This window comes from Pleurodeles waltl, chromosome 9 (assembly GCF_031143425.1).
Source record: "Pleurodeles waltl isolate 20211129_DDA chromosome 9, aPleWal1.hap1.20221129, whole genome shotgun sequence".
In the NCBI taxonomy this organism is placed as follows: domain Eukaryota; kingdom Metazoa; phylum Chordata; class Amphibia; order Caudata; family Salamandridae; genus Pleurodeles; species Pleurodeles waltl.
In genome coordinates, this window is record NC_090448.1 from 307,774,500 (window position 1) to 307,798,674 (window position 24,175).

The 24,175-nt window shown below is 44.4% G+C and overlaps 1 protein-coding gene across 1 annotated transcript; it reads left to right on the top strand.

Moving 5' to 3' along the window:
• Positions 1-5,448: 5,448 nt before the first annotated feature.
• FANCD2OS (FANCD2 opposite strand) lies at positions 5,449-5,985 on the top strand. The gene has a single exon (XM_069205961.1). It carries the CDS (start codon positions 5,449-5,451, stop codon positions 5,983-5,985), a length of 537 nt encoding a protein of 178 aa, XP_069062062.1.
• The last annotated feature ends 18,190 nt before the right edge of the window (positions 5,986-24,175 follow it).

Genomic DNA, 24,175 nt, shown 5'->3' on the forward strand with positions numbered 1-24,175 from the left:
ATAGGATTTGGGAATTGTAGTCAATCATGATAAAAGGTATACCACTTTGGGTGTACCTCTTCCATTCAATAACCTAGAACCCTGTTGGCGAGTAGTATCTGGACAATGTAGAGCAAATGTCTGTATGCTTGTGACAGGAGTCACCTGCACAGGAACAAGAAAACTTATGTGGTCAGTCTAACTGAGTAGGATGGACAGCACACGGTGTTTGTGCAGGAACACTCAGCCCTATAGTAATCAAATAGAAATTTGAATGAGCTGAAATCCACTCCTTTCTGTGGCATCTCCGTAGCAGAATGTTCCATTTTCTTCTTTGGTGAGTCTCTGGGACATCAGTCATGCAATCCAGCTACTTGATGAAATGCCCAAATAACACATTGCTTTAGAGTGGTATGAGGGAGAAAGATAGTAATTTACTCAACTGTCATCTCACTGTGCCAATATTTACGTTACTCCTTTGGTCAGAACTGTCTATAGAGATTTCACCAAAAGAAAATTCCAACTAGTGCTTTAACCACAACACATATATACATGGTTCTTGTGGCACAGCATTAAGGCATCTCGAAACTTGGTGTGCGTGTTCCATAAAGCTGCAGAAAGGTCTAAGAGACTAACCTTCTTAAAGGTAAATCTAATCACTGACAAAGGTATGGTTCAGCTCCCTCCTGTTTTACCACTCATCCACAAACCAAATAGGTCCAGCAAAACCTCTCTGCTTGCTCCTGTGCAAAGAAGAAGAACAGGGTACACAGCCATTGCCTTATTTTCTCAACCTGACCCTGTAGTTATCTGAAAAGGATATCTAAGTTAACTACATGTAGAAAGGGGTACCTGTGGTCCTGGGGAGAATCAGTGTTCTGGGATCATCCGGTTTAGGATCAGAGGCCACATGCAAACTTAAATCACCCAGAAATGTTATGCTCCTCCATCTTCGCCTCCATCAAAGGTTGTTGCCAGCTCCTGGAGGTCACTGAAGTTTCTTTAAGACAGGGCTCACCATGCCCTGCATTGTAAGACCTGGTCTACATTGGACAGGTCTTACAACAATCTCAAGGTGGTCGATCTGTGGTGGATTACTGCTAGTGGATTACCACCAATGATGGAGCCAGCAGAAGCTCCACCATCAGAAATGCAACAGTTCCCTCACCCATAAAAGTACAGGAAAACTAGAGAGTGAAAGAACAAGATATCTACTGGTTTACGGCAGATGTCCTACATCTGCTAAACTGTAAATGACTGGACAATAGGTTTATGGGCTGTGTTTACTTGTGCTATTGGGCACAGTAATAGCTAACTAAAGTCATATTTGTGCTGTGTTGGAGGTATGTTAGAAGCCTGCCGTGTCAGATGTAGTCTGTAGTATGATAGTAGCTGGGATGTCCTAGTCAAGAGTGATGTTGCCAGAAGAGCCTATGTACCGATATGCCATGTTTGTGCTGCACTAGATTTGTGTATAGTGCTCTTACACTAGAACTTAAACTAGTGATTCTAGATTTGTGTATGTGTCCTCTTGAGAGTTTGCATGTGTTATCCATGCCCAGAGTAGTTCAGGGAAAATGTGAGTCAAACTGGAGACCAACTAATTACAAAATTATGCATGGCAGGGAAGAACCAATGGACAGTAACTACAATAGGGAAGCCAACAAGGAAAAAGCATGTTGTGCCAAGGTGAGATCCAAGGTCAGTGTACCTTTTCTCCGGTCCATGCAGAGGTCATACTTTTCTAAGTATCAAAGAAGATGAGTGGAAGATTGCATTAAAGACAAGATTAGACAACATTAAACATATGGGCCCTCATTACGAGCCTGGCGGTCATAGACCGCCAGGCTCGCGGTTGGCGGGAGCACCGCCGACAGCCCGGCGGTGCCCCGCAGGGCATTCTGACCGCAGCGCTTTGGCCGCGGTCAGAAGAGGGAAACTGGCGGTCTCCCGCCAGTTTCCCGCTGCCCCATAGAATCCTCCAAGGCGGCGCAGCTTGCTGCGCCGCCGAGGGGATTCTGACACCCCCTACCGCCATCCTGTTCCTGGCGGTTCGCCCGCCAGGAACAGGATGGCGGTAGGGGGTGTCGTGGGGCCCCTGGGGGCCCCTGCAGTGCCCATGCCAATGGCATGGGCACTGCAGGGGCCCCCGTAAGAGGGCCCCGCTTGTATTTCACTGTCTGCATAGCAGACAGTGAAATACGCGACGGGTGCAGTAGCACCCGTCGCACCTTCCCACTCCGCCGGCTCGATTACGAGCCGGCTTCATGGTGGGAAGGTCGTTTTCCCCTGGGCTGGCGGGTGGCCTTTCGGCGGCCGCCCGCCAGCCCAGGGGAAAACTTAGAATACCGTCCGCGGTCTCTGGACCGCGGAGCGGTATTCCTGACGCGCAACATTGACGGGCGGCCTCCGCCGCCCGTCAATGTTGGAATGAGGGCCATGGTTTTGATTCTTGGCTTATGTAATGTACCTTTGCATTTTTTAAAACATGTATTTATTGTTTTGGTGTGTTTTAGATCAGACAGGTAAAGTAAGCAGAACTATACTTCTCAGGGAACACTGAGTATACCAATATTGCTACATAAATATTCATTGTAACAACCAAGCCCAATCATTGACAATCAGTAGAGAAATACAGTTAATGCACATTAATCGCTATCATGGGAAGGGCTGAAATCCACAGGCCCTAAATATTTTGATGTTTGTTAGTGCAATATCTCCAATTATATATTTCTTTTTCAGCTTTCCAGCAGTAATTCATACCACATGACCAGGTAGACACAAGGGGGGCAGGGGATCCTCAGTGTCTAGCAATATCCATTTTGGCTATTAGATAGCCAATGCCAGCTAGAAATCTCAGATGTTGGGTGGGGCCTGATCCCGCCACATTCCTCAGTAGGACTACTAAGAGGTTCAGAGCCACTGCAGTTTGCATAAGGTGTGTAACTGTATTGTGTATGGCATTCCAATATGATGGGGCAGGCTCCCACGAATGAAGGACCATCTGAGTCTCCATATTTCAGGCAGTTTGCAGATTATCCATCAGATGCTATATTTTAAGAAATGTAAGCTCTTCCAGCTTTGAGAAAGGTTTGATTTCCCATAGATTTGGCTGAGTTTGCAAAACATAATTTTCACCTCTGGCTTCAGAGTGTGGTCGCATTCTCTGAACTTCTGAGTTTTTACCCTTATCTACTGCCTGCACCATGGTTACAGGTGTTGCCCGCATTCCTGGAGCACATTTACTGACACATTATTTAAGTCACACATTTTCTCTAGCTTACAAATTCTGTTGAGCACAATGCAATGAGCCTGCCACTGGCAAAGGAATTACAATGGCTTACTGACTGGTGCAGAAATTCTGCTGTCCTTATTAACTGGCCAGGAGATTTGGGTGGTACAGTTACTAGTGCAGTAATTATGGTGGCATTTCAAACAGACCAGCAATGTATTGTTTTTCTAAGTTCCCTCCCCCTCTGGTAGCAAATGTATGTCTCAGTGGTTACGGCAGCAGGAATGTAGCCAATTGCAGTGTTGATTGAAGCCACATTGATTTGGAAGCCAAAGCCCATAGCCGGGTTGGCTTCATCAGATTTAAATAATTGGTTGCTGCTTGCAACTCCTTCAACTTGAAGTTGATGAGATACATATTCCACCTGGAAAACTTGTACGTCGGATTCCAGTGTTAAAGGGCTTCACCAAACCTGTCCTAGCCATTCACCTCAGACTTTGAAGAAGACAATCAGTCTGCTCTAGGATTTATTGGAGAAGGCACTGTAGAGACAAATCCAGGACTGTTAATAAGCTGAAGATCAGGAAGAGTTGAGCTCCAAATGGTCGAAAAAGTTAGTGTGTTGAATCTAATAGCCACATGCAGCATTTGATATCTAAGGTTCTTGACAGCCATGTGTTGGTTTAAATAATTTTACTTGTAATGCTTTTTTGAAAATGTATTCCCGGTCCAAAGATTTAGTATTTTAATGTAGAGCCATTTGTATCATATACGAAATGTGGAATGGAATTAATAAATTAATGCGCAATCCTAATGTAAAGAGACAAAAAAAATCGGAATTGTGGTTATTATACAAATCATCATTTTACACGGAATAAAAAAAATCTCCTTTTTGTTTTCTGTGTGAAGTTTGTAAGGAACACCAAATGCTTTAAAACAATTAGGGCCGAATTTAAGAAAAGTGGCGCTGCATCCAATGCAGTACAACTTTTCTTGGGCCCCCTGCGCCCGCCTAATGCCACCATGTGCGAGCCATATTTATGATACGGTGCACCATGACGGCATTAGGAACAATAGCGTCAACATTTTTTTAAGCTATTGTGGCACATTGCTCCACTAGCGTAAAAAATGTAGACCCTAGTGAAGCAAAGTGCAAGGAGGCCCATTGACTACAATGGATGCATCGAAAGCAGGTGTTAAAAATGACACGAAAAATGGCACAATGAAATCTTGTAGATTTCATTGTGCCATTTTTGCAGGCTTCCTTGCGCCGGAATGTCCACTTTGCATACATTATGCATGGCACATGCATAATGTGGTGCACAGGGTTACAAACTGGCGCATTTCTGCGCCACTTTGTAAATATGACACAGGGTAAAGGACACCTTAGCCCCGCCTTAGCATCAAAAAAATGACTCTAAGGCGCTGCTTAAGTGGCACAAGGGGCTCTGAAATCTGCCCCTTAATGTTTTGCTAATTTATGAATTATGCCTGGAAGTGGAATGATAGATGATGGTCAAGGAACAAACAACAACTGCAAGTGCTCTTTGCAGTGCAATGTACTGAGCTTCAGGAGGGGTAAATATTTTATTCTGTAGTTTAGTTAATATCCTTGAGCAGATTAGCCAAAAAAACAAAAGTTGTACCAAATAGTTCCACATACCATAATTTTGTTTTGTATATTTTTAGGTATTTATTTTTACTTCATTGCATTTAAGGCCAAATTCATTAACACTGCGCTGGTGCTGCAAAATCAGTAAATGTGATGCAAATTGGCACAGACTGTTGCCTTTTATTTTGGAATTTAATGAAATTTGCCTAAAAGTAATGCAACACAAAAATGTGCCTAAAAGTAATGCAACACAATGGTATGTACTGCTTTGCATTAGCTTTCGACAATGTCACTCAGCCATGGCTTTTTAACAAAAAGCTCTATCTACTAACATTTGTAGACAAGGTTTTGTATCCAAAAATACACCTCGTTAAGGCAGGTAGAAATATGTGTTTGGTTGCTGCACTGCATTGCATGAAGTGATAGAAAATGTTCCCCTTTGTTTCAAGCTCTTTACAGCCAACCTTTTGATGCGACATCATAGTTGAGATTATCCATTGCAGGTAGGTAGCTTGCATTTTACTAACCCCAAGATGTACGTGAATTGATCATTCAGTGTCAATGCCTGCTGTGCTTAATATTTTTCACACTTTCAATTTGTAACTGTTTTCTTCTAGATGCGGAAATGGCCGGATATCAACTCTGGTCACCATGGACTCCACTAGATGAATGCTTTCAATGGCTGCGACGTACAGCACCCAAACCTCTGTCAACCAAGCATCCGTTCAAGGCCTCTCCGTCCTTTCTGCACACCCCATCTGACCTAGAAGTGCAGCTCTGCTTTCAGGAACTCAGCATTGTTCTGGATACCAGCATCCCAGATCCTGGAATAAACCTTCGCCAGCCATACTACACTTCGGAGCCAAGGGTCTTCAAAAACAAGAAAGACATTATTAAGCCTCATCCAGTGAGACTCAATGGAGTGGACTCTGTGTTTGGTAGAATTATCACTGTCCAGGCCCCCAAGTGGACTGGTACTTTCAGAGTTTCTGAAAGATCCGCCTTTAGTAAAATCATCAGCCCAGAACATAAATGGCCCACCGGACTAAAGGAACCTCAAATCCAAGTAACAATAGCTATGTGTAAGCAAATGTTGCGGTCTATTTTGTTACTGTACGCAACGTTTAAGAAATGCACCTTCGTTTTACAACATTCAAAATAAAAATGCTGATAACAGGACAACTTTTACAATATGTATTTGATATAAAATAGATACTTTTGTCAGTTGCCTAGTGGACGAGCAAAGTGGTTATTGGTGGGGTAACTGTAATCATGCCTTCAGTAGTCAATAAAGGGCATTAATAACTTTGGTGCTGAGTGTCCCTCTCCAGCACCAATGTTTTTAAATATTTGGCTAGATGTTTGTGCCCATACATCATAGCAGTATATAAGTGAATAACTAAGACACAAATTATATCCTTTTTCATCCCAAGATACTAATGCTATCCATGAGTTCTATAGTCCAGGTTTAAGACAGATTTCAACATATGAAGACAATGTGTTTTGAAAACATTGAAATTAAAATATATTTAAACAGAGTGTTTGTGTGGGCGTTAATGTTAGCACATTTCCTTTGCTCAAATGTAACATCCACCTAAATTTTGCAAACAGACATAACTGAATATTATTTTTACCTAGGTCACCGGATCAACAGGTGGTCAATTTTTTTGATTGACTACAACAAAGGCAAAGGCTTATTGTGGGCCTTCCAAGAATTTACAGGGGCTTACAGCCCACCCATTGCATACCACTTGTTGACTTTATTGTTACTCTCTTTTGCTTACTTCTTATTTGATGGTTTCCTTGTTCCAGCTTGTCTGTATTGTGTACTCTCTTTACTATCTCTCAGATTAGCTGGCTTCTGTCTTCCCAGTGCTGCCTATTAAGGATTTTTTTTCTTTTCTTTTTCGTTAAGCATGCAGTGAGAATGCAAATGGTTTTCAGTTCTCTCTATTGCCTTGTGTGCTCCTCCTAAATGCCCACTCCTGTGATCTGTGTTTAAGTCTTATGTACTTCTCTTGACACCCATCGTGCTCTGTGTTGTTCTTGCCTTGTGTGTTTCTTCCCCTCTTCACATGTTGCTGACACATTTGTGTTCTTCTTCTTCTACTACCACATGCCCCATTGTGCCTCCTCTCTCCAAAACTGTTGTCTGTGTTCTTTCCTAGTCTCTTTTTCCTCCCACCCCGTGTTGTTGGCTCCCCTGTCTGTCTTGTCCTTACCACCACCCATTCCGCCATTCGCTCCTCCACTACCCTTAAACCACAGTGGTCCTTTTTTTTTTTTTTAAAGTACTTTCACAGAAATAAAATACCTTTTATTACCGGTCGAAGTGTTGTTCGCCATCTTGGACTGGTAAATAATAAACAGTAATAAATGAAAGCAAATGGCATCCACTTCATTCCGCTGGCATGCACATGTCATTGCACATGCACCTGCCAGTGGAATGACATGACCACCATCAGTGGTCGCATCATTTCGTGTTTTTATTTGTTTATTTATTTATTTTCTGATGATGCTGCACAGCTTTGGGAAAAAGCCAGACGATGTAAAACATCGCTTAGAGGCATTGGCAAAGCCAATAGATCCCAAAGGTGAGACCATGCAAATGCTTATTTAGTTTAGGAAGGAGTTGACATCTACTCTCCTCTAGTGGTAGCAAGGCTGTGGAGACATGAAATTGAAAACATTAAATTAAAGTCAATGGTCCATGTGTGCATATGCATAGCTCATCATGCATGTCTGGCTTTCTTTTGTGACATCCCTGTTTGTCACCTTCTGTTTGGTTTATTTTGTCATCTGGAAAGGAAACAGTTGTCTGTCTTTTTGCGACTGCCTCATGTGTGATCCGATCTTCTTGGTTTCTTCTGTAGTATGTTTTTTTTATTTCGTAGTAAATGCTTTCCTTGAATGACAATTCATAGGCATATGTACACAACAATACGCTTTCCTTCATCAACGGGTAAGGAAATGTTATCTTGGTAAAATTGTATACAAAATGTCTTTAACTTACTCTCCTACTGAACCTCTCTCGTTCTTAGCTGACAAACACCACTTGGACCAAGAGATAGTGACCAAATAAATTGAGGAGGGGCTGTTATATGGATACCCCTCGCATGTCACACCATATTTTCATATGGATAATGACACTACTTCTATTAAAGTGGTACTATGTAACGTTCGATGACTATTGCTCACCAACAGTTTATTAGAGACCTATACATTGATAATGTTGTACTTCTACTGTGTTTGATTGAAACATGACTTTCGGAATCTTATAATCTACTGATCGTCGAATTAGCCCCCTAGGACTACATGTTTAGATCAAATGGACATGGAGGCAGGGCGGAGACGTAGCTATTGTAGCCCACACATCTCCAAAAATATCCAAAGATACACTCCAGCCATAGTTCATTTCCTTTAGTTTGAATTTAAACAATACTTATCTTGTGTTCATTCTGGCATATATTCTGTCCCAAACATCCTTACTATTTTTTGATAAAATAATTATGGAGGTTAGTATCCTTGCTTAGGAACATAAAACCTTAAATGTTTTTGGCGACTCGGTCAGCAGGCGTTGATTGATTCCATAATAACATGATCATATTTGGCCTTCAGTTGTTAGTAGATAAGTAACTCACAAAGCAGGTCATTTGCTGGACCTCATCTTCCTTGTTACTATGATTAAACTGGAAGACCTGTATGGAGTTATTTGGAGTGATCACCTTGCCATTCCTTTCATAATCTGTAGCCCAGGTGGGAATAAACCCAGCCCAAAAATGTAGAAGTTAAATTCAGGGATCACAAAAAGTTTGTCCCAGAGCTATTAATCACACAGTTAGAAAATTGGCAGTCACTCAATCCCTCTATTCGTATCAGCCATGACTGGAACAAAATGGTTGGGGTTTTTCACAAACATCGGAAAAAACCCTAGACTCACTTTCCCCAGAGAGGGTGACGTCATCAAATAAACTTCCTAATGATAGCCTCTGGTTTTCCTCAGAATTGGCAAACACAAAATTGCCCCTTACCCAGTTTGAGTGTAGATCGTAAATATTTATGCAAACCAAAATAAGTTATACATAATGTGTTAAATCTCCCAAAGAAAAAATGATGTTAGAAAAAAAAGTATTTTTAGGGGCATAATCAGGAATTCACCCAATCTTGCAAAAGAACTAGTCAGAGTTGAAGGCAAATTTCAACACCCTCAAGCACAAATTAAACTCCCTTCATGCTTTAATGAGTGGTGTAACCGGCTCGCAGCATACTTTCATGAGAAAATCTCTAATCTCCAGACAGAGAGCCTGGCAACACCTATAAGTAATCCCTAGTCAAAAAAACTTCTGGGTTCCCTAGAATTTGTAGTTAGGATTGAAATCACCCCTGTTGGTGGAAATCAGCCCTATCTCTCCAACAGCCCTTTAGAAAACCCTATCCAACATGCCAGCATCAGGTTCACCCAACGACACGGATCAAAACAAAATCCTCAAAGCCACTATCTTGTTAAAGCTTAAACAAATTCTTACTATTTTTGATAATAGTTTGAAATTTTGCAGGGTATCAATTCTGTGGAAAGCAGCTGTGGTAAGGCCTCTCTTAAAAAATGATAAGACTTAATACCACACTATTAAATACCTACAGACCAATCTCTCTTCTTCTGTTCTTTGCAAATGATTTTGAAAAATAGGTATTTTCCCAACTGCTAAAACTGGTTGTGGGCCACATGAGGCCAGGTCCAGATCAATCCAAAGCACAGAGATGGTGGTGTTATCAGTTCTTGATGATCACAGAATAGTGGAAGGTGGGCAGGTTGGCCTTCTTGTACTGCTTGACTGGTCCTCCACTTTTGACACCATTGACCACATGTTTGTGATGCTATTAATTGTGTTTGACCAATGACTTTGTGTTTCACCACTGCGCATATTAGTTGCTCAATGTTCACCAGTAGCACATTATATGTTTTGTTCAGTTTAGCTGCCTATTGGCTTTAACATGGAGTTAGCCATTACTTTCTGTATTCAGTTTAGCCGCCTATTGGCTTTGACATGGCATAAGCCATTACATTCTGTATTCTGCCTATTGGCTTTGACATGCTGTATTCAGTTTAGCTGCCTATTGGCTTTGACATGGCATTAGCCATTACAATCTGTATTCTGCCTATTGGCTTTGACATGCTGTATTCAGTTTATCTGCCTATTGGCTTTGACATGATATTAGACATTACATTTTGTATTCAGCTGAGCTGCCTATTGGCTTTGACATGATATTATACATTACTTTCTGTATTCAGTTTAGCCGCCTATTGGCTTTGACATGGCATTAGCCATTACATTCTGTATTCTGCCTATTGGCTTTGACATGCTGTATTCAGTTTAGCTGCCTATTGGCTTTGACATGGCATTAGCCATTACATTCTGTATTCTGCCTATTGGCTTTGCCATGCTGTATTCAGTTTAGCTGCCTATTGGCTTTGACATGATATTAGACATTACATTTTGTATTCAGCTCAGCTGCCTATTGGCTTTGACATGATATTATACATTACATTCTGTATTCAGCTTAGCTGCCTATTGGCTTTGACATGATATTGGACATTACATTTTGTATTCAGTTCCGCTGCCTGTTGGCTTTGACAGGATATTAGACATTACATTTGATATTTAGGTTAGCTGCCTAATGGCTTTGACATGACATTAGATATTACATTTGATATTTAGATTAGCTGCCTATTGGCTTTAACCTGGAGTTAGACATTGCAGTTGAAACATCGCAGATGTCTGTATTCTTCCAAGCTGTGTTTTTCCACAAGATGGACCAAGCTGTTTTCTTCACACCAGACTAGACCTGATAAGAGAAAGTACATTTGGGGGCATATTTATACTCTGTTTGCGCCGAATGTGCGTCAAAAATTTTGATGCACAATCGGCGCAAACCCTGCCCCATATTTATACTTTGACATCCGACCCCACGGGCGTCAAAGTTCCACCATGTGCGTCATTTATTGGAAGGGGGAACCAGCCTTGCGTTAATTATATGCAAGGTAGGCGTTCCCTTCCAAAAAATGACTTTAAGGCCTGTGCCCCATATTTATACTGTGATGTCATTTTGGCGCACAGGAGGGGGCAGGCCTTAAAAAACGGCACCCAGCCTGATGGGCGCCGTTTTTTAACGCCTGGGTCAGGGCAGGCGTTAAGGGACCTGTGGGCTCGGAAGGAGCCCAGAGGTGCCCTCCCATGCCCCCAGGGACACCCCCTGCCACCCTTGCCCACCCCAGGAGGACACCCAAGGATGCATGGACCCATCCCAGGGAAGTAGAGGTAAGTTGGGGTAAGTATTTTTTTCAGAATTTTTTTGTGGCATAGTGGAGCCTGATTTGGGCCCCCCTACATGCCACTATGCCCAATGATCATGCCCAGGGGACATAAGTCCCCTGGGCATGGCCATTGGGCAAGGGGGCATGACTCCTGTCTTTGCTAAGACAGGAGTCATTTCAATGGGGGTTGGGCGTAAAAAAAAATGGCGCAAATCGGGTTGAGGCCTGAATTTTGCCTCAGACCTGACTTGCCCCATTTTTTGGCGCCCAACCTCCATTTTCCCCTACGCTGGTGTGAGTCATTTTTTTTGACGCACACCAGTCCGCAGCGCCGGCTAACGTCATTCAATAAATAAGGCGCCCGCATGGCGCTTTGGAATGGCGTTAGCCGGCGGTAAAATTTTTGATGCACAACTGCGTTGGCGCAGTTGTGCGTCAAAAAGTATAAATATGGGCCTTGGTGTTTTCCTTTCTGCTCAGCCTTGGGAATAGGAGAAGTCTAGGAGATCTGGCCAGTCTCCAAAGGCTTGCGTAGTTTTCAGAGTCTGAGAGGAGGGGGCACGCTTTTGTAAGGATGACTCTGGGCTACAGTGAGTTAGATTCGAATCTGCTTGACTTCAGGCTGGAACTAGGCGTCAGTTGCCAGTCTCCCATGTGGGTAGATAATCTCTTTCTCGCAGTTGACCGGAGTCATCAACTTGCAGACCCCAGAAAGATGAAGCTGAAGATAGGTCCTACTTGCTCATACGTTGATGAATTTGGACTTTTATGCTTCGCTACTAAAATCATATAATATATATATCTGCTCTGTACATTGCAACTGAGAAGTACTGTGATATATTTTGTTTTCTTGCTGCAACTACTGTGTGCTTGAAATCTACTAATTCGTCTCTCAAGAACTTGTGGGTGGGGAAGAATTAACAACAATGAAGGTCTTCTTTGAACTCAGAAGTGCATTCCAGAGAGGTTCTGTAAGCTCTGATATGAGATAAGTAGGAAAGCAGAACAATGTTTCATGTCTCCAGGATGCAAGAGGTAGGTATTGGTGGTACAGTAATCAATAGGATCCGGTCTTTTCTTGATATTAGAAACCAAACTATTGTAAATCCCCCTTCTCACTCTAGTTCCAGAATTTGTATATTCAGTTTATCTCAGGGCACCATTCTCTCAATGCTATTGTTCAGCATTTATCTGTGTCCATTGGCACTGGCCCTCCAGGATATGGGGACTGTCTTCTATATGTACCCAAATGATAAACTATTTGTATGATGTGTGAGGCAATCTCAAGACCCTAATCATCCAGCATTCAATGATCTTTCCCATTCCACACAAAACTGTGGATGTCGGCGAAGGTTCTAAAATTAAGTACCTCCAAATCGGAACTTCTTCTTGTTCCTAGCAAGTCACGCATTACTAAAGTTCTTGACTACTCCCAAGAATTGGAAATATTTCCAACCTCCTCTAATTTGGTCAAGAATCTGTGGATAATCAAGGATTCAAATTTATCTTTGGAAGCCAAAATAACTAACATAGCTAAGAGTTGCTTTTTCAACCAAAAGCTTTAAAAACACTGCTTCTTTTCCTAAATGAAAACCTATGTATTCCAGTCAAAATGTAACAATTTATTTGAAACTGGAGTATGGGAATGCATTTATTGGGCAGCACCTAAAACTCTGATACAACAGCCACAGTACACTGGCTCCAGGTAAAGGACAAAATTATTTTTGTAGCAGAGGTTTTAGTTCACCAGGCATGTTAGTTTTTCCCCAGAATTTCTGGCCAATAAATTCCAAAGTTATTCTCCAACCCGTGCCTTAAGATTGATTCATCAATTTCTGACACCATCTCTAAACCAAAACTGGTAAGATGCGTGACAAGGCTTTCTCATTTGCTGCGGACAAACTATGAAACTTCTTCCAGCTTCGTGCAGAACCCAATCTTGCTAAATTAAAAAAACAATTAAACCATACCTCTTCAAATCATTATCAATTATTGTTTGCAGTCAATATGGTATAGCACAGCACCAAGATACCTATGCGATATTGCACTAAGAAAAATTGTGGTTCATATACCATAAATCATATAATTGTAAGGAGCTTGATAAGGCTTTTCCTCCGAGTCAGCTGGTCTCAATGGAGAATACAACATTTATCTTTCATCTTCTCAATGCCTCCCTCAAAACCCTGATTGACTGTTCCTCCTTTTTCATAGGTAATACACAGGTAGCATCCATGCCTCTTTTTCAGTGTTTGACTTAATTCTGTCTACCTCTTAATATCCTACTCCCCTCTCAGAGGTACCAGGAATAGAAGAGTATGGTAAGTCTTTTAGGGTGAGCCTAGACAAAACACTTTGGTAAAGCCCCAGACTCATTCAAGCCACACAGAGTGTGGGGTTAGGTCAATGAAGTTTATGACTGGTTGAAACTGTCTCTTTCCGCAGGGCTCATGCCTGGGCACAGAGCAAGGCCAAAGCCATTTGCACCTCTGAACTCTTCGAGCCTCTACCATCACATTCTTCCCAGGGCACATGCACTCCCAAACCTAGGGACTGATTCCACAGACCAGGGAGAAAAGTACTAGACTTACAACACAATACCAAGGAAACTACCACAGGCACCCAACCAGCACTGACACCGGGAGAGCTCCAAGAATCTCAAGTCAAGTTCAAAGAAGTGAAAGCAGATTCAGTGGGTTCACAGAGCAAAGTAACCTTTGACAGCCAAGTTCATAGTACACTCAGTGGATCTGACCATGAAGGCTTGCTAACTAGGTCTCCAAGGGGTGGGCAGGGGACGTAATAGGGCACAAGAAATGTATTAAGGCTTTGACTTTATTCTCGGGGAGATCCACCATTTCGTGCGAAGAAGTAGACATTAAATGAGGATTTCCACAGAAGAATTCTTCACCGATAAGTCCCTCTCACCATGAAGCCGATGACTGGCTTTCTGCCACTTTCAGGGGCTATCTGCTGGGAACAACCTCCTGTCACGGTTTGGCTACTTTAGCAATTGAACCTTCTGGGAAGAACTCTGTGCTTTAATAAAAAACGTTACTTTGTTATTTTCCAAGTTGCCCATGATGCTGGCCAGTAAGATGAGATGTTTTAGCCCTCCATGTGACGCTTACCATGGTAGTCATCAAGCAGAAACACTGGACTGCCCGAGTTCCCCAGCCCATACTGCCCTAGATGGAAACTGCAGCATGAAAGGCCGAATTTAATTGTATTCCAGAAGAAATGACGGTTTGATAGGGTCTGAAGGAAGGGACCTATATTTCGGTTTAAAGGGGGATTCTTGCCCCAGTTTTTTTCTCCACATTCAGTCAGATGTCTAGGATACTCCTACTTACAAGCATTACATGGTCAGGTAGATATGGAAGATACCTCACTTTTCTCAGGCTGTCTTTAAAAACAAATTGAACACTAAACCCAAACTAGAGATCTCCTATGCCACTACTGATAATACAGCTCTGAACTGAAAAGTTCTGTATCCTCAGCAGTCTAGTTCCTCATTGCGATCACCAAGGCCAACCAGAGTATCTGTCTGTATTCCCACAATGCCAACACCAAACTAAGACCCATATTTATGGATTTTTCTGAAAAACTGTGCTAATTCAGTTTTGCGGCAAAATCCTCAGCACCAGCTGGTGCCAGGCAGGCGCCATATTTATGGAATGGCGCACAGTGGCGCATAGGACAGGTTAGCGTTTAAAGAAAAGACGGTAGCTGGGAGGGGAGGCGTTAGCGGATCAGAAATGATGCTAGGCTGGTTAGCAGCAATAAATATGCCGCTAAACAGTCTAGTGTCATTTTCTGACGCACTACTACCCAAAAATTACTCCTGTCTTAGTAAAGAAAGGAGTCATGCCCACCACCCCAATGGCCAAGCCAGGGGACCAGTGTCCCCTGGGCAAGGCCATAACACCCAGTGCCAGGCAGGGGGCCCCATGTAAGGGGCCCCCAATGGCAGAGGGAAAAAAATTAATACTTACCTATACTTAGCCAGGATGGGGTCCCTCTGGTGTGGGTGTGGGTGTTTCTGGGGCTTTGGGCGGACATCTGTGGGCCCATTCCTTGGTGTTTGGCCATGTAAATGGGTCCATCCTAACGCCTGGTCTGCCCCACGCATTAAATAATGATGTTAAGTAGGCTCTGCATCATTATTTGGGTCCACCTCCCATGCGTGCGTTATTGTTGCACGGGGGATAAATATGGCGTCATTTTTTGGACAGGAACGCCTACCTTGCATCTTATTGACGCAAGGTGGGTTCACGCATCGAGAAAATGACGCAAACTCCAATATCTTGACACTATACGGGTCTAGCGTCAAAATATAAATATGGAGATACGTTTGCGCTGTTTTAGCGTCAAAATAACTGTTGCTAAAACGACACAAACCAGATATATATGCCCCTAAGTTGGTGGGTCACAACAACACAGTTTGGAAGTTTTTGCTTCTGAGCCGCTGTATGTGGGAACGTTCATACGTTCATTCTTCTGCTTGTTTCACCCATAGGGCACACAGGGTACGCCCACCCACGGATCTGAATCTGGAGATGGAGAAAATAGAAAAGGGGCGACAAGGGATATAGTGGCATATATTGAAAAAGGTAAATCACACACTCACACACATTCTTACAGATACACACAAATTCACACTTACACTCTCTCTCACATAAACACACTCTCAATCACAAGCGCGAACACAACAGAGTTGCCATGGAATATTCTAGCTAGTCGTGCTCCATTTTTATGACACTAGTAGTGAATAATTTCTTATTATTCACTACTAGTGTAACAAAAAATTGACAGAAAAGAAAGAGTGAAGCCCCAGCTGACATCCATAAGGCCGAGCTGCCACTGTGCTCCTGGCACCTTAATTTGCCTCCTCTGAAGCCAGGGGTCGCAAAGGCAGGGCCAGGGATAGCAAAGCGCAAGTCAGGGGTCGCAGCCGCGACCTCAAATGACGTCCATGAGTAGGATGCGTAACAATGAGTGCTAAGCAGTTAGGATTTCCTGTTATTTGAACTGGAGCATGTTTGTGATTCCTTGGCAGTAATTGTAAGATGCTTGCAGACCACTAAAGTTATAGTGATTAACTAGCGTCTCTCAATCAGTTGTCTTTGTAGTAGGAATATTCGACTTATAAAGGCTTGAGAGAGTTAGTCATATGAAAAAGTCAATGCTAATGGGAGTGTTTTCCCTGGACGGACATTGCTGTGTGTGTGGTCACGCACATGGAAATGGCGTACTCATGTTTCTACACCTTATGAGCTGTTCAGTGGATTTTGATAACGTGCAAAGCAAGAGCCAAGACTATAAATTCTGCAAAGAGTTCCAGAGGAGTGGACGATCTTCCTAGAATGGGAAACTATGTCCCTGCAGGATCTTCGAGGTTTTATCAACTGTTAGAACAATTAGCCCTGGTTCAACAGCTTCCTGAGAAAGCAGTAGAAGTCCACCGCAGTAAAAGAAGCAAAATCGACTCCCATCAAGGGCCCGTTGTGCACTTTACCACAGTTGGTGTGGGATTTTCTGCAGTCTTTATGCTTGGAAGGTTATGACCCAGGATCCTCGGACCCTGCTGGTGCTGCCTCTTTTCCTGCCCCCCTCCATTCAGTTCCTTTATCGCAAATGTTTTTGCCAAAAGTGTATAAATTGATGGATTTGGGGCAATCCAGATTGTTCCAACAAGGGTTAGGAACTAGGGGCCATATGTACGAACACATTTTCCCATTGACACAAAATGGGAAAAACCCTTTGCTACATCTGGCCCTTAGTCATTTATCCCGATATCCTTGCAACTGATTCAGTAACTAGGGATATATGCACAATGCTATATTTTCACATTTCAGATGAATTCTTCCCCAACAGTCCCTTCAAGATGGCAACCCAAGGACACATTGCTTCCATGCTGCAGAAGGTCAGTTGCTACATGGCATTGACTTGAAGAAATCATATTTCTGATGGATAAATCTACATGTGGATTCCTCATCTTTTGAATACCTCCAATGCACTGGCATTCAACAGAATTTTTTCTCTCTAGCGTTCCACGTCGATGAGGACGTCACAACAGCACGGCTCAGCACGTGATGTCATCAGACCACAAGAAGTCCTCGCCGGCGTGCTGACGTCAGTTACCTTTTTTCTGCACCTTCGCCGTCTTACAGTCTTTCCTATCTCTCCGATTAAATTACACTGTTTCGAGGGAATTACAGTTTTGTTGTCTCGGTAGGCGACAATGTCTCCTCCAAAAAAGTCAGGTTTTAAACCTTTTCGGGAATGCTGAGGCCAGATGTCTCTTACGGATCTGCATGAAGATTTTCTTTGGTGCCTTAGCCCTGATCATGATGTGGGGGACTGCGCTTCATGTCAGAGTATGAATCCTAAGGCACTGAAGGAGAAGGAAGCAAAATGATTTGTGGCCAAGGCAAAGAAGGACAAGCGAGGCAGTCGCAGGTCTTGACCTTAGGCGGAGTCACCGTTTCATCGGTCTTCGAGGTTGCATAAGAAGAGATGACGTCATGGTTCTCGGCATCGGTCTTCACGAGCAGTGAGTCTGTGACCTCTATCTCCTCCTCCGAAGTCACATGAAGGTTCCCCGGCGCCGTCTTTAATGGAGCTCCTGGTGTCAACTACGACTCCAGTTTTCTCCTGTGACTCCGCTGGATCTGGAGCCTGAAGTGGTCACGCCAACGACAGGATCCTTTCAACCCCTTTAACAGGAGCGGGAGTATCCTGCTTTTTTCCAGCTCCTGGGACAGATCTGTCAAACTTCTTGAATGCTATGTATACTATTTTCAACAGGGCAGTGACACCCTCTGGTCCGCTGGCTGGCCCCATGGGTCCGTTGTAATTCTCCTTGGGAGGTTTCCTGGTGCTGTATCAGCAGGCTTTGTTCCTGCCCTTTATGCCGATGGCTCAGTACCCCTGGCCTTCGACGGCGCTGAGGGTGGTGACTCCTTCACCGACTGACAATCGGCAGGAATCATTGGTGCCAGTGGTGCTGGTACTGATGTTGGACAGGTGCCGACCGACACTGCGTCACGACTCCAGGGCAAATGGATTATACGGCTCCAACATCTAAGTTAACAGCACCGACAGCGACTTGTCCAGCGCTGCAACCAATGTCACCGGTGCTGGTATATTGTCTTCTGACGACATTGCTGGAGACGAGGGTGAGGTCTCGTAGAGCGGCTTTGAGGCATCTAGAAGAGCAACAATATTTAGAATCTCATCAGGACCTGGGCCTGGAAGAAGGTGGAATTCCTATACCATGCCAGGAATTTGAGGGTATAGAGGTGGCAAGTGTCTGGATACTTCCCCAGAGTGGGAGATATCTCCAGGAGGTATACCTCAGCCTGAGGTGACATCTTATCATGGGGTCATAAGAAAGGCAGCTGAAATGTTGGAATTGCCTCTTCTGACAGCAGAGTTGAAGTCCAATTTGCTAACCAAAGTGCTTCATTCTTCGGTGTCCACTTTGGAGCCTTTGCTGCCATTCAATGAGGCCCTGACCAAGCCAGTGATGGAGGGATGGCAGAAGCCTGTTTTGGCTCCAGCGATGTCGAGACCTATTGCCATGAGACATAAAATGGCACCAAGGGATCCTGATTTTTTGAGTCATTATCTGACACTGGAGTGCTTGGTGGTCCAGGCTTCTTGTTCTTCTAGAACAGCCCCTGGTTCATTTCCGATGACACCTGCCAATAGGGAATCAAAAAAGATGGAGCAATCTTCGAAGAAGATTTTTTCTTCCGGAAGCATGGCCTTGAATAAAGTAAATGCAACATGTCTTTTAGGCAGATATATCCATGCTTTGATGGATTCAGCAAGGGATGTGATTCCCAACTTATCACAGAATGTTCAAGGTCATTTTGTCGAACCTTTAAATTACATTCAAGCTGCAGAAAAGCACGTGATTCAGTCATGCCTTGATACTGCGGATTCTGTGGCCAGGGCCATGGCAACATCAATTGCCACAAGGCGACATGTCTGGTTACGAGGCTCCAGATTTTCCTCTGATGCACAGTCCACCCTCATGGACATGCCTTTTGACGAATCCAGACTGTTTGCCAAAACGGATTCAGCCTCGGAAATGTTTAAAGAAAGCAAGGCAACAGCAAAGTCATGGGGTCGTAAGTCCCTATCCATGAGCTACAGACCGCTGCATAGGTTCAGGGGGTTTGGTCGGAGCTACTCCTTTCGAGGGAGGCAGCAGGCCCAGCAGCAGCAGCCAGCCAAGCCCCTGTATAGACCCTATAGAGGATGTGGAAGAGTTAGACAATGAGGTGAAGCCCATCAGCCTTCCTCTTCTTCTACCTCCCCTGCTAATGCTTCAGGAAAGCAGCCTTAGTTCCACCATCTTCGAGCATGCTTTACCGGTGGGAGGGAGGTTAAGTCATTTTTTACAAGAATGGAAGTCTATAACATCGGACAGTTGGGTGTTGAACATTGTGGGAAATGGGTATGCCCTTCTCTTTCAAGAGTTTCCCCCTCTCTTTCCTCTACAACAAAGTCTTGTTCCAAAGAATATCTTCTGCTACTCCAGAAGGAGGTTCAAACTCTGTTTTTAAAGGGTGCAGTAAGTTGGTCCTGGAGCAGGAACGGGTCAGGGATGTTTCCTGATCCCCTGAAGGATGGTTGTTTACAGCCGATCCTAGACATAAGGATTTTCAATGTGTTACTCAAACAGAAAAAATAAAAAATGCTGACCTTGGCACACAAGCTTCTTGCGTTGAACAAAGAAGACTTACAGGATGCGTATTTTCACATTCTCATTCTGCAGTTGCACAGGAAGTATCTCCGTTCACGGTAGAGTCGCAACACTACCAGTTTGCGGTCTTTCTGTTTGGTATTACTTCTGCACCTTGAGTCTTCATGAAAATGATGGCAGTGGTTGCGACACAACTCAGACGGTGGGGAATACCAGTATTACCTTATCTAGACAATTGGTTGCTCAAAGCTAAGTCTCCGGAGTTGGTGCTGCATCACTTGCATTTGACAACTCAACTGTTGTTCAATCTGGGGTTTTCCATCAACATACCTAAATCTCACCTGCAATACGTCTGGCTCTCAAGGCCTTCCTCCCTTCCATTTGTGGTCAGTCTGTGCAGGTCTTGACGGACAACCCTAAGGTAATGTAATATGTCAACAAACAAGGAGGGTAGGGTCGTATCTTCTTTGCAAAGAAGGTCTGCAACTCTGGTCCTGAGCTTAGGACACTTGGATTTGCATTGTGCCAAATCCTTTGGCCAGAGTGCTGAATGTATGTGCAGACTGTCTCAGCTGGCACTTCACAGCCGACCACAAGTGGCTACTCCATTCGGAGGTGGTACTTCACAACTTCAGCTTATGGGGGACACCTCAGATAGACCTGTTTGCCACTCACGATAACGCACACTGCCTGCCGTTCTGAAGTCCCCAGTATCCGATGCCGGGAGCATTGGGGAATGTGTTTCAATTGCGCTGGAGCACCCATCTATTTTACGCATTTCCCCCCAAACCCTTGATTCCTCGAGTCCTGAGGAAGATTTGCCAAGACCTGGCCCAAGCCAGCTCATATTAATAGCCCCAATGGGCCCGAAGGGTGTGGTACATGTAGGAAGCTGGCCTTGTGTGTGGTTAGCACCTATGGTGTTATCACCTTATACCAGGTCCAGGTATCCCCTATTAGTGAAGTGTAGACAGAGTCTAGGATGCCAGGGCTCTCTAGAGGTAGCTGTGGATGATCAGCCAAGACTTATCTAGGAGACATGCAAAGCTTACGCAATACCACTAGAGCCACACAGCACTTACACACATGAAAGAACCACACAGTGTTACAAAAATAAAGGTACTTTATTATGGTAACACAATTACTAAAATATTGTATAGGCAATTCTCCACTAGAAGGTCAGTAAACACACTATTGTGTACACATCAGAAGTCAGGGATTGGGATAAAAAGCAATAAAAAACATTGAAATAACAGAAAATAATGAAGGCCCTAGAGGGAGACCAAACCATATACTAAGTAAGTGGAAAGCGAGAGACAGTCCCCCACCCAAGGAAGTGGAATTTGTAGAGGGGAGCTGGAGGAACTAGGAACCCCAACAGGTAAGAACCAGGGTGCCCCTCTGCGACCAGGAAAAAAGAGGTGAGTACCTGTTTTTTTCCCCAAACCCACAGGTAAGCTTTGGAAAAGGACTGTGCAAGACCCAAACAAGACTGGAAGAAACCAAAGGTGGGTCCTGACAGAAGTGGATCTGCAAAAGAAGGGGACCAAGCTGAGTTTGAGTTAAGAGTGTCCGGTTAGGGCAGGAGCCAGTTCCCACCCTTCTGGAGAGGGTGGGAACTAGGTTGACTATGGAGACAAGGAGCACAGGAGCAGGAGAAGAGTTCCAGAAGTGATGCAGATGATGTCCCACAATGGAAGAAGAGTTGCATCAGTCAGTGGTGTTGGAAAACCAAAAAAAAGCCTTGGCAAAGGCAAAAGTCCCAGATGAAGAGTTGGTCCCCCTGGGACCAGCAAGTTCCAGGGGGACTCAATCCAAGGAGGGAAGTCCCAGGTGACCCTCAGCAGTGAGGAGAGTTGGAAGGTGAGGATGCAGCCCCCACAGGCAACTCACAGGCAGCAGGCACAGGAGTCACAGTGAGGTCCACTCAGCGCACCTGGAGGGGAGTCCCACGTCGCTGGAGCATCAGGCAGGAGACTGTGCTTTGCAGGGAAGAGTGCTAAAGGCCCGGGCTACACAGAGCCTGAAGATCCCTTGGAGGGAGAACAAACAAGCCTTGGTAGCTGCAAGAGTTGAGGTGCACAGGGGTACTGTCCTGCAAGGAAAGGCAAGGGCTTACTGTCTCCCAACTTTGACAGCTGGTAGAGAGGACCAAGGGGACCACTCCAGACTACCACCTGTGTTGCAGGATCCATGCAGTTTTGCAGGAGAGAAGATCCACATAGCCGGACGTTGTTGCAGTTGTTGCCTGCAGAGGAGTGACTTCTTCACGCCAAGGGAGATTCCTTCTTCCTTCTGGTGCAGGCTGAAGACTCGTCACCTTTAGAGGATGCACAGCCAGGGAAATTTTGCAGTTGCTGAAAGGAGCTGGAGAAACAATGTTGCAAAGTGGAGTCGTTGCTGAAGTTCTGGATCTACGCAAGGAGGGCACCAAATGTGCCCTTCAAAGTATTGGCTTAGGGAGGCTACCTCGCACAAGCCATGTAACACCTATTTCCAAAGGGAAAGGGTGTTACCACCCTCTCCCAAAGAAAATCCTTTGTTCTACTTCCCTCTGCTTGAGCAGGCTAACTAGCAGCAGGGCAGAAACCTGTCTCTGGGGTGGCAGCAGAGCAGGACCTTCTCGGAAAACCCCAGAAGACTGATAGGAGCAATACTGGGGGTCCTCTGTGGAGCACCCAGAGTGCATGGAATCATACAACCAATACTGACAACAGTATTAGGGGATGATTCCGACATGTTTGATACCAAACATGCCCAGGTTTGGAGTTACCATTATGTACCTGGATACATGTCCTGTGTCCAGTACACAGGTAAAATGGCTTCCCCACGCTTATGAAGTAAAATAGAGCAGGAGCTTGTAGGGGTACCTCTGCTCATTCAGGGGTGCTTTTACACACAGGTACTTACACCCTGCTCTCTGGCCTAGGAGGACATGCCATAGAGGTGACTTACAATGACCTGCTGCAGTGACCTGTGGTGAAAGGGTATATGCACCTTTTCACCCAGACTGCAAAAGCAGGCCTGCAGACACATTTTACATGTGGGTCCATGGGTGGCATAATACATGCTGCAGCCTATGGGGATCCTTTGATGCCCCAATGTCCTGGGCACCTAGGTGCTATATACTAGGGACTTACATGGGGGCACCAGTATGCCAATTATGCAAAGTCCTAAGCAACCAAATTTGGAGGGAGAGAGCACAGTCACTGGAGTCCTGGTTAGCAGGATCCTAGTGAACACAGTAAAAAACATACTGACAGCATGCAAAAAGTGGGGGAAACCATGCCAAAAAGATGGTACTTTCCTAAAGTACACAGACCTTCTTCAACTCTCAATGTGTCCTCTGCTCCGTCTCCCTCACAGGGAGGACCTCTTCTTTCAGCTGCAGGGGCAGGTTCTACACCCCCACTTCCAGAGCCTGCACCTACATGCCTGGAGATTGAACGGGGCAACCTGAGTTATTTTTCTCTACCCCCTGAAGTGGTGGATGTTATTTTATCAGCCAGGCGACAATCCACCAAGACGGTATATACTGGTATATAGGCTAAATTTGTAAAATGGTGCACTGTAAAGGATGTTGACCCTTCAAAAGCCCGATTATTGAATGTTTTGCAGTTTGCACTTTCCCCAGCACAACAGGGTTGTGCAGTCACAACAGTGAAGGGCTATTTGTCTGCGCTCTCTGCATTTATTTGTTTACCTGATCAACCTTCCCTGTTTAAGTCTCCTATAGTTTTGAGGTTATTAAGAGCTTACTAATATGAATCCACCCTCTCCGTTTGTTATGCCTGAGTGGGACCGTAACTTAGTTTCAACGTTTCCTATGAGTACATCGTTTGAGCCATTGTTTAGCAATCCATTAAGACTCCTTACTTTTGAAAACTGTCTTTCTTATAGCCATCACGTTGGCTAGACGTGATAGTGAGTTACAGGCTTTAAGTGCCAATGCCCCGGTTACCATTTTTTATGCAGACAAGGTGGTCCTGAGAACCAGAGCTGCTTTCCTACTGAAGGTGGCAACTCCATTCCAAATGGGCCAATCTATTACCCTTCCTACAGTTTATCCTCCTCCCCTTCCTTCTAAGAATGAAGAAAGGCTGCAAGGCTTGGACATGAAAAGAGCTTTGAGCTTCTACATTGACAGAACACGAGATCTGAGGATCGATGATCAGCTGTTTATTGACTATGTGGGCAGAATGAAGGGCAAGGCTGTTCACAAGAGGACATTATCCAGGTGGATCATGTAGGAAGCTAGCCTGGTGTATGGTGGACACCTATAGTGTTTGCACCTTATACCAAGTCCAGGTAAACCCTATTAGT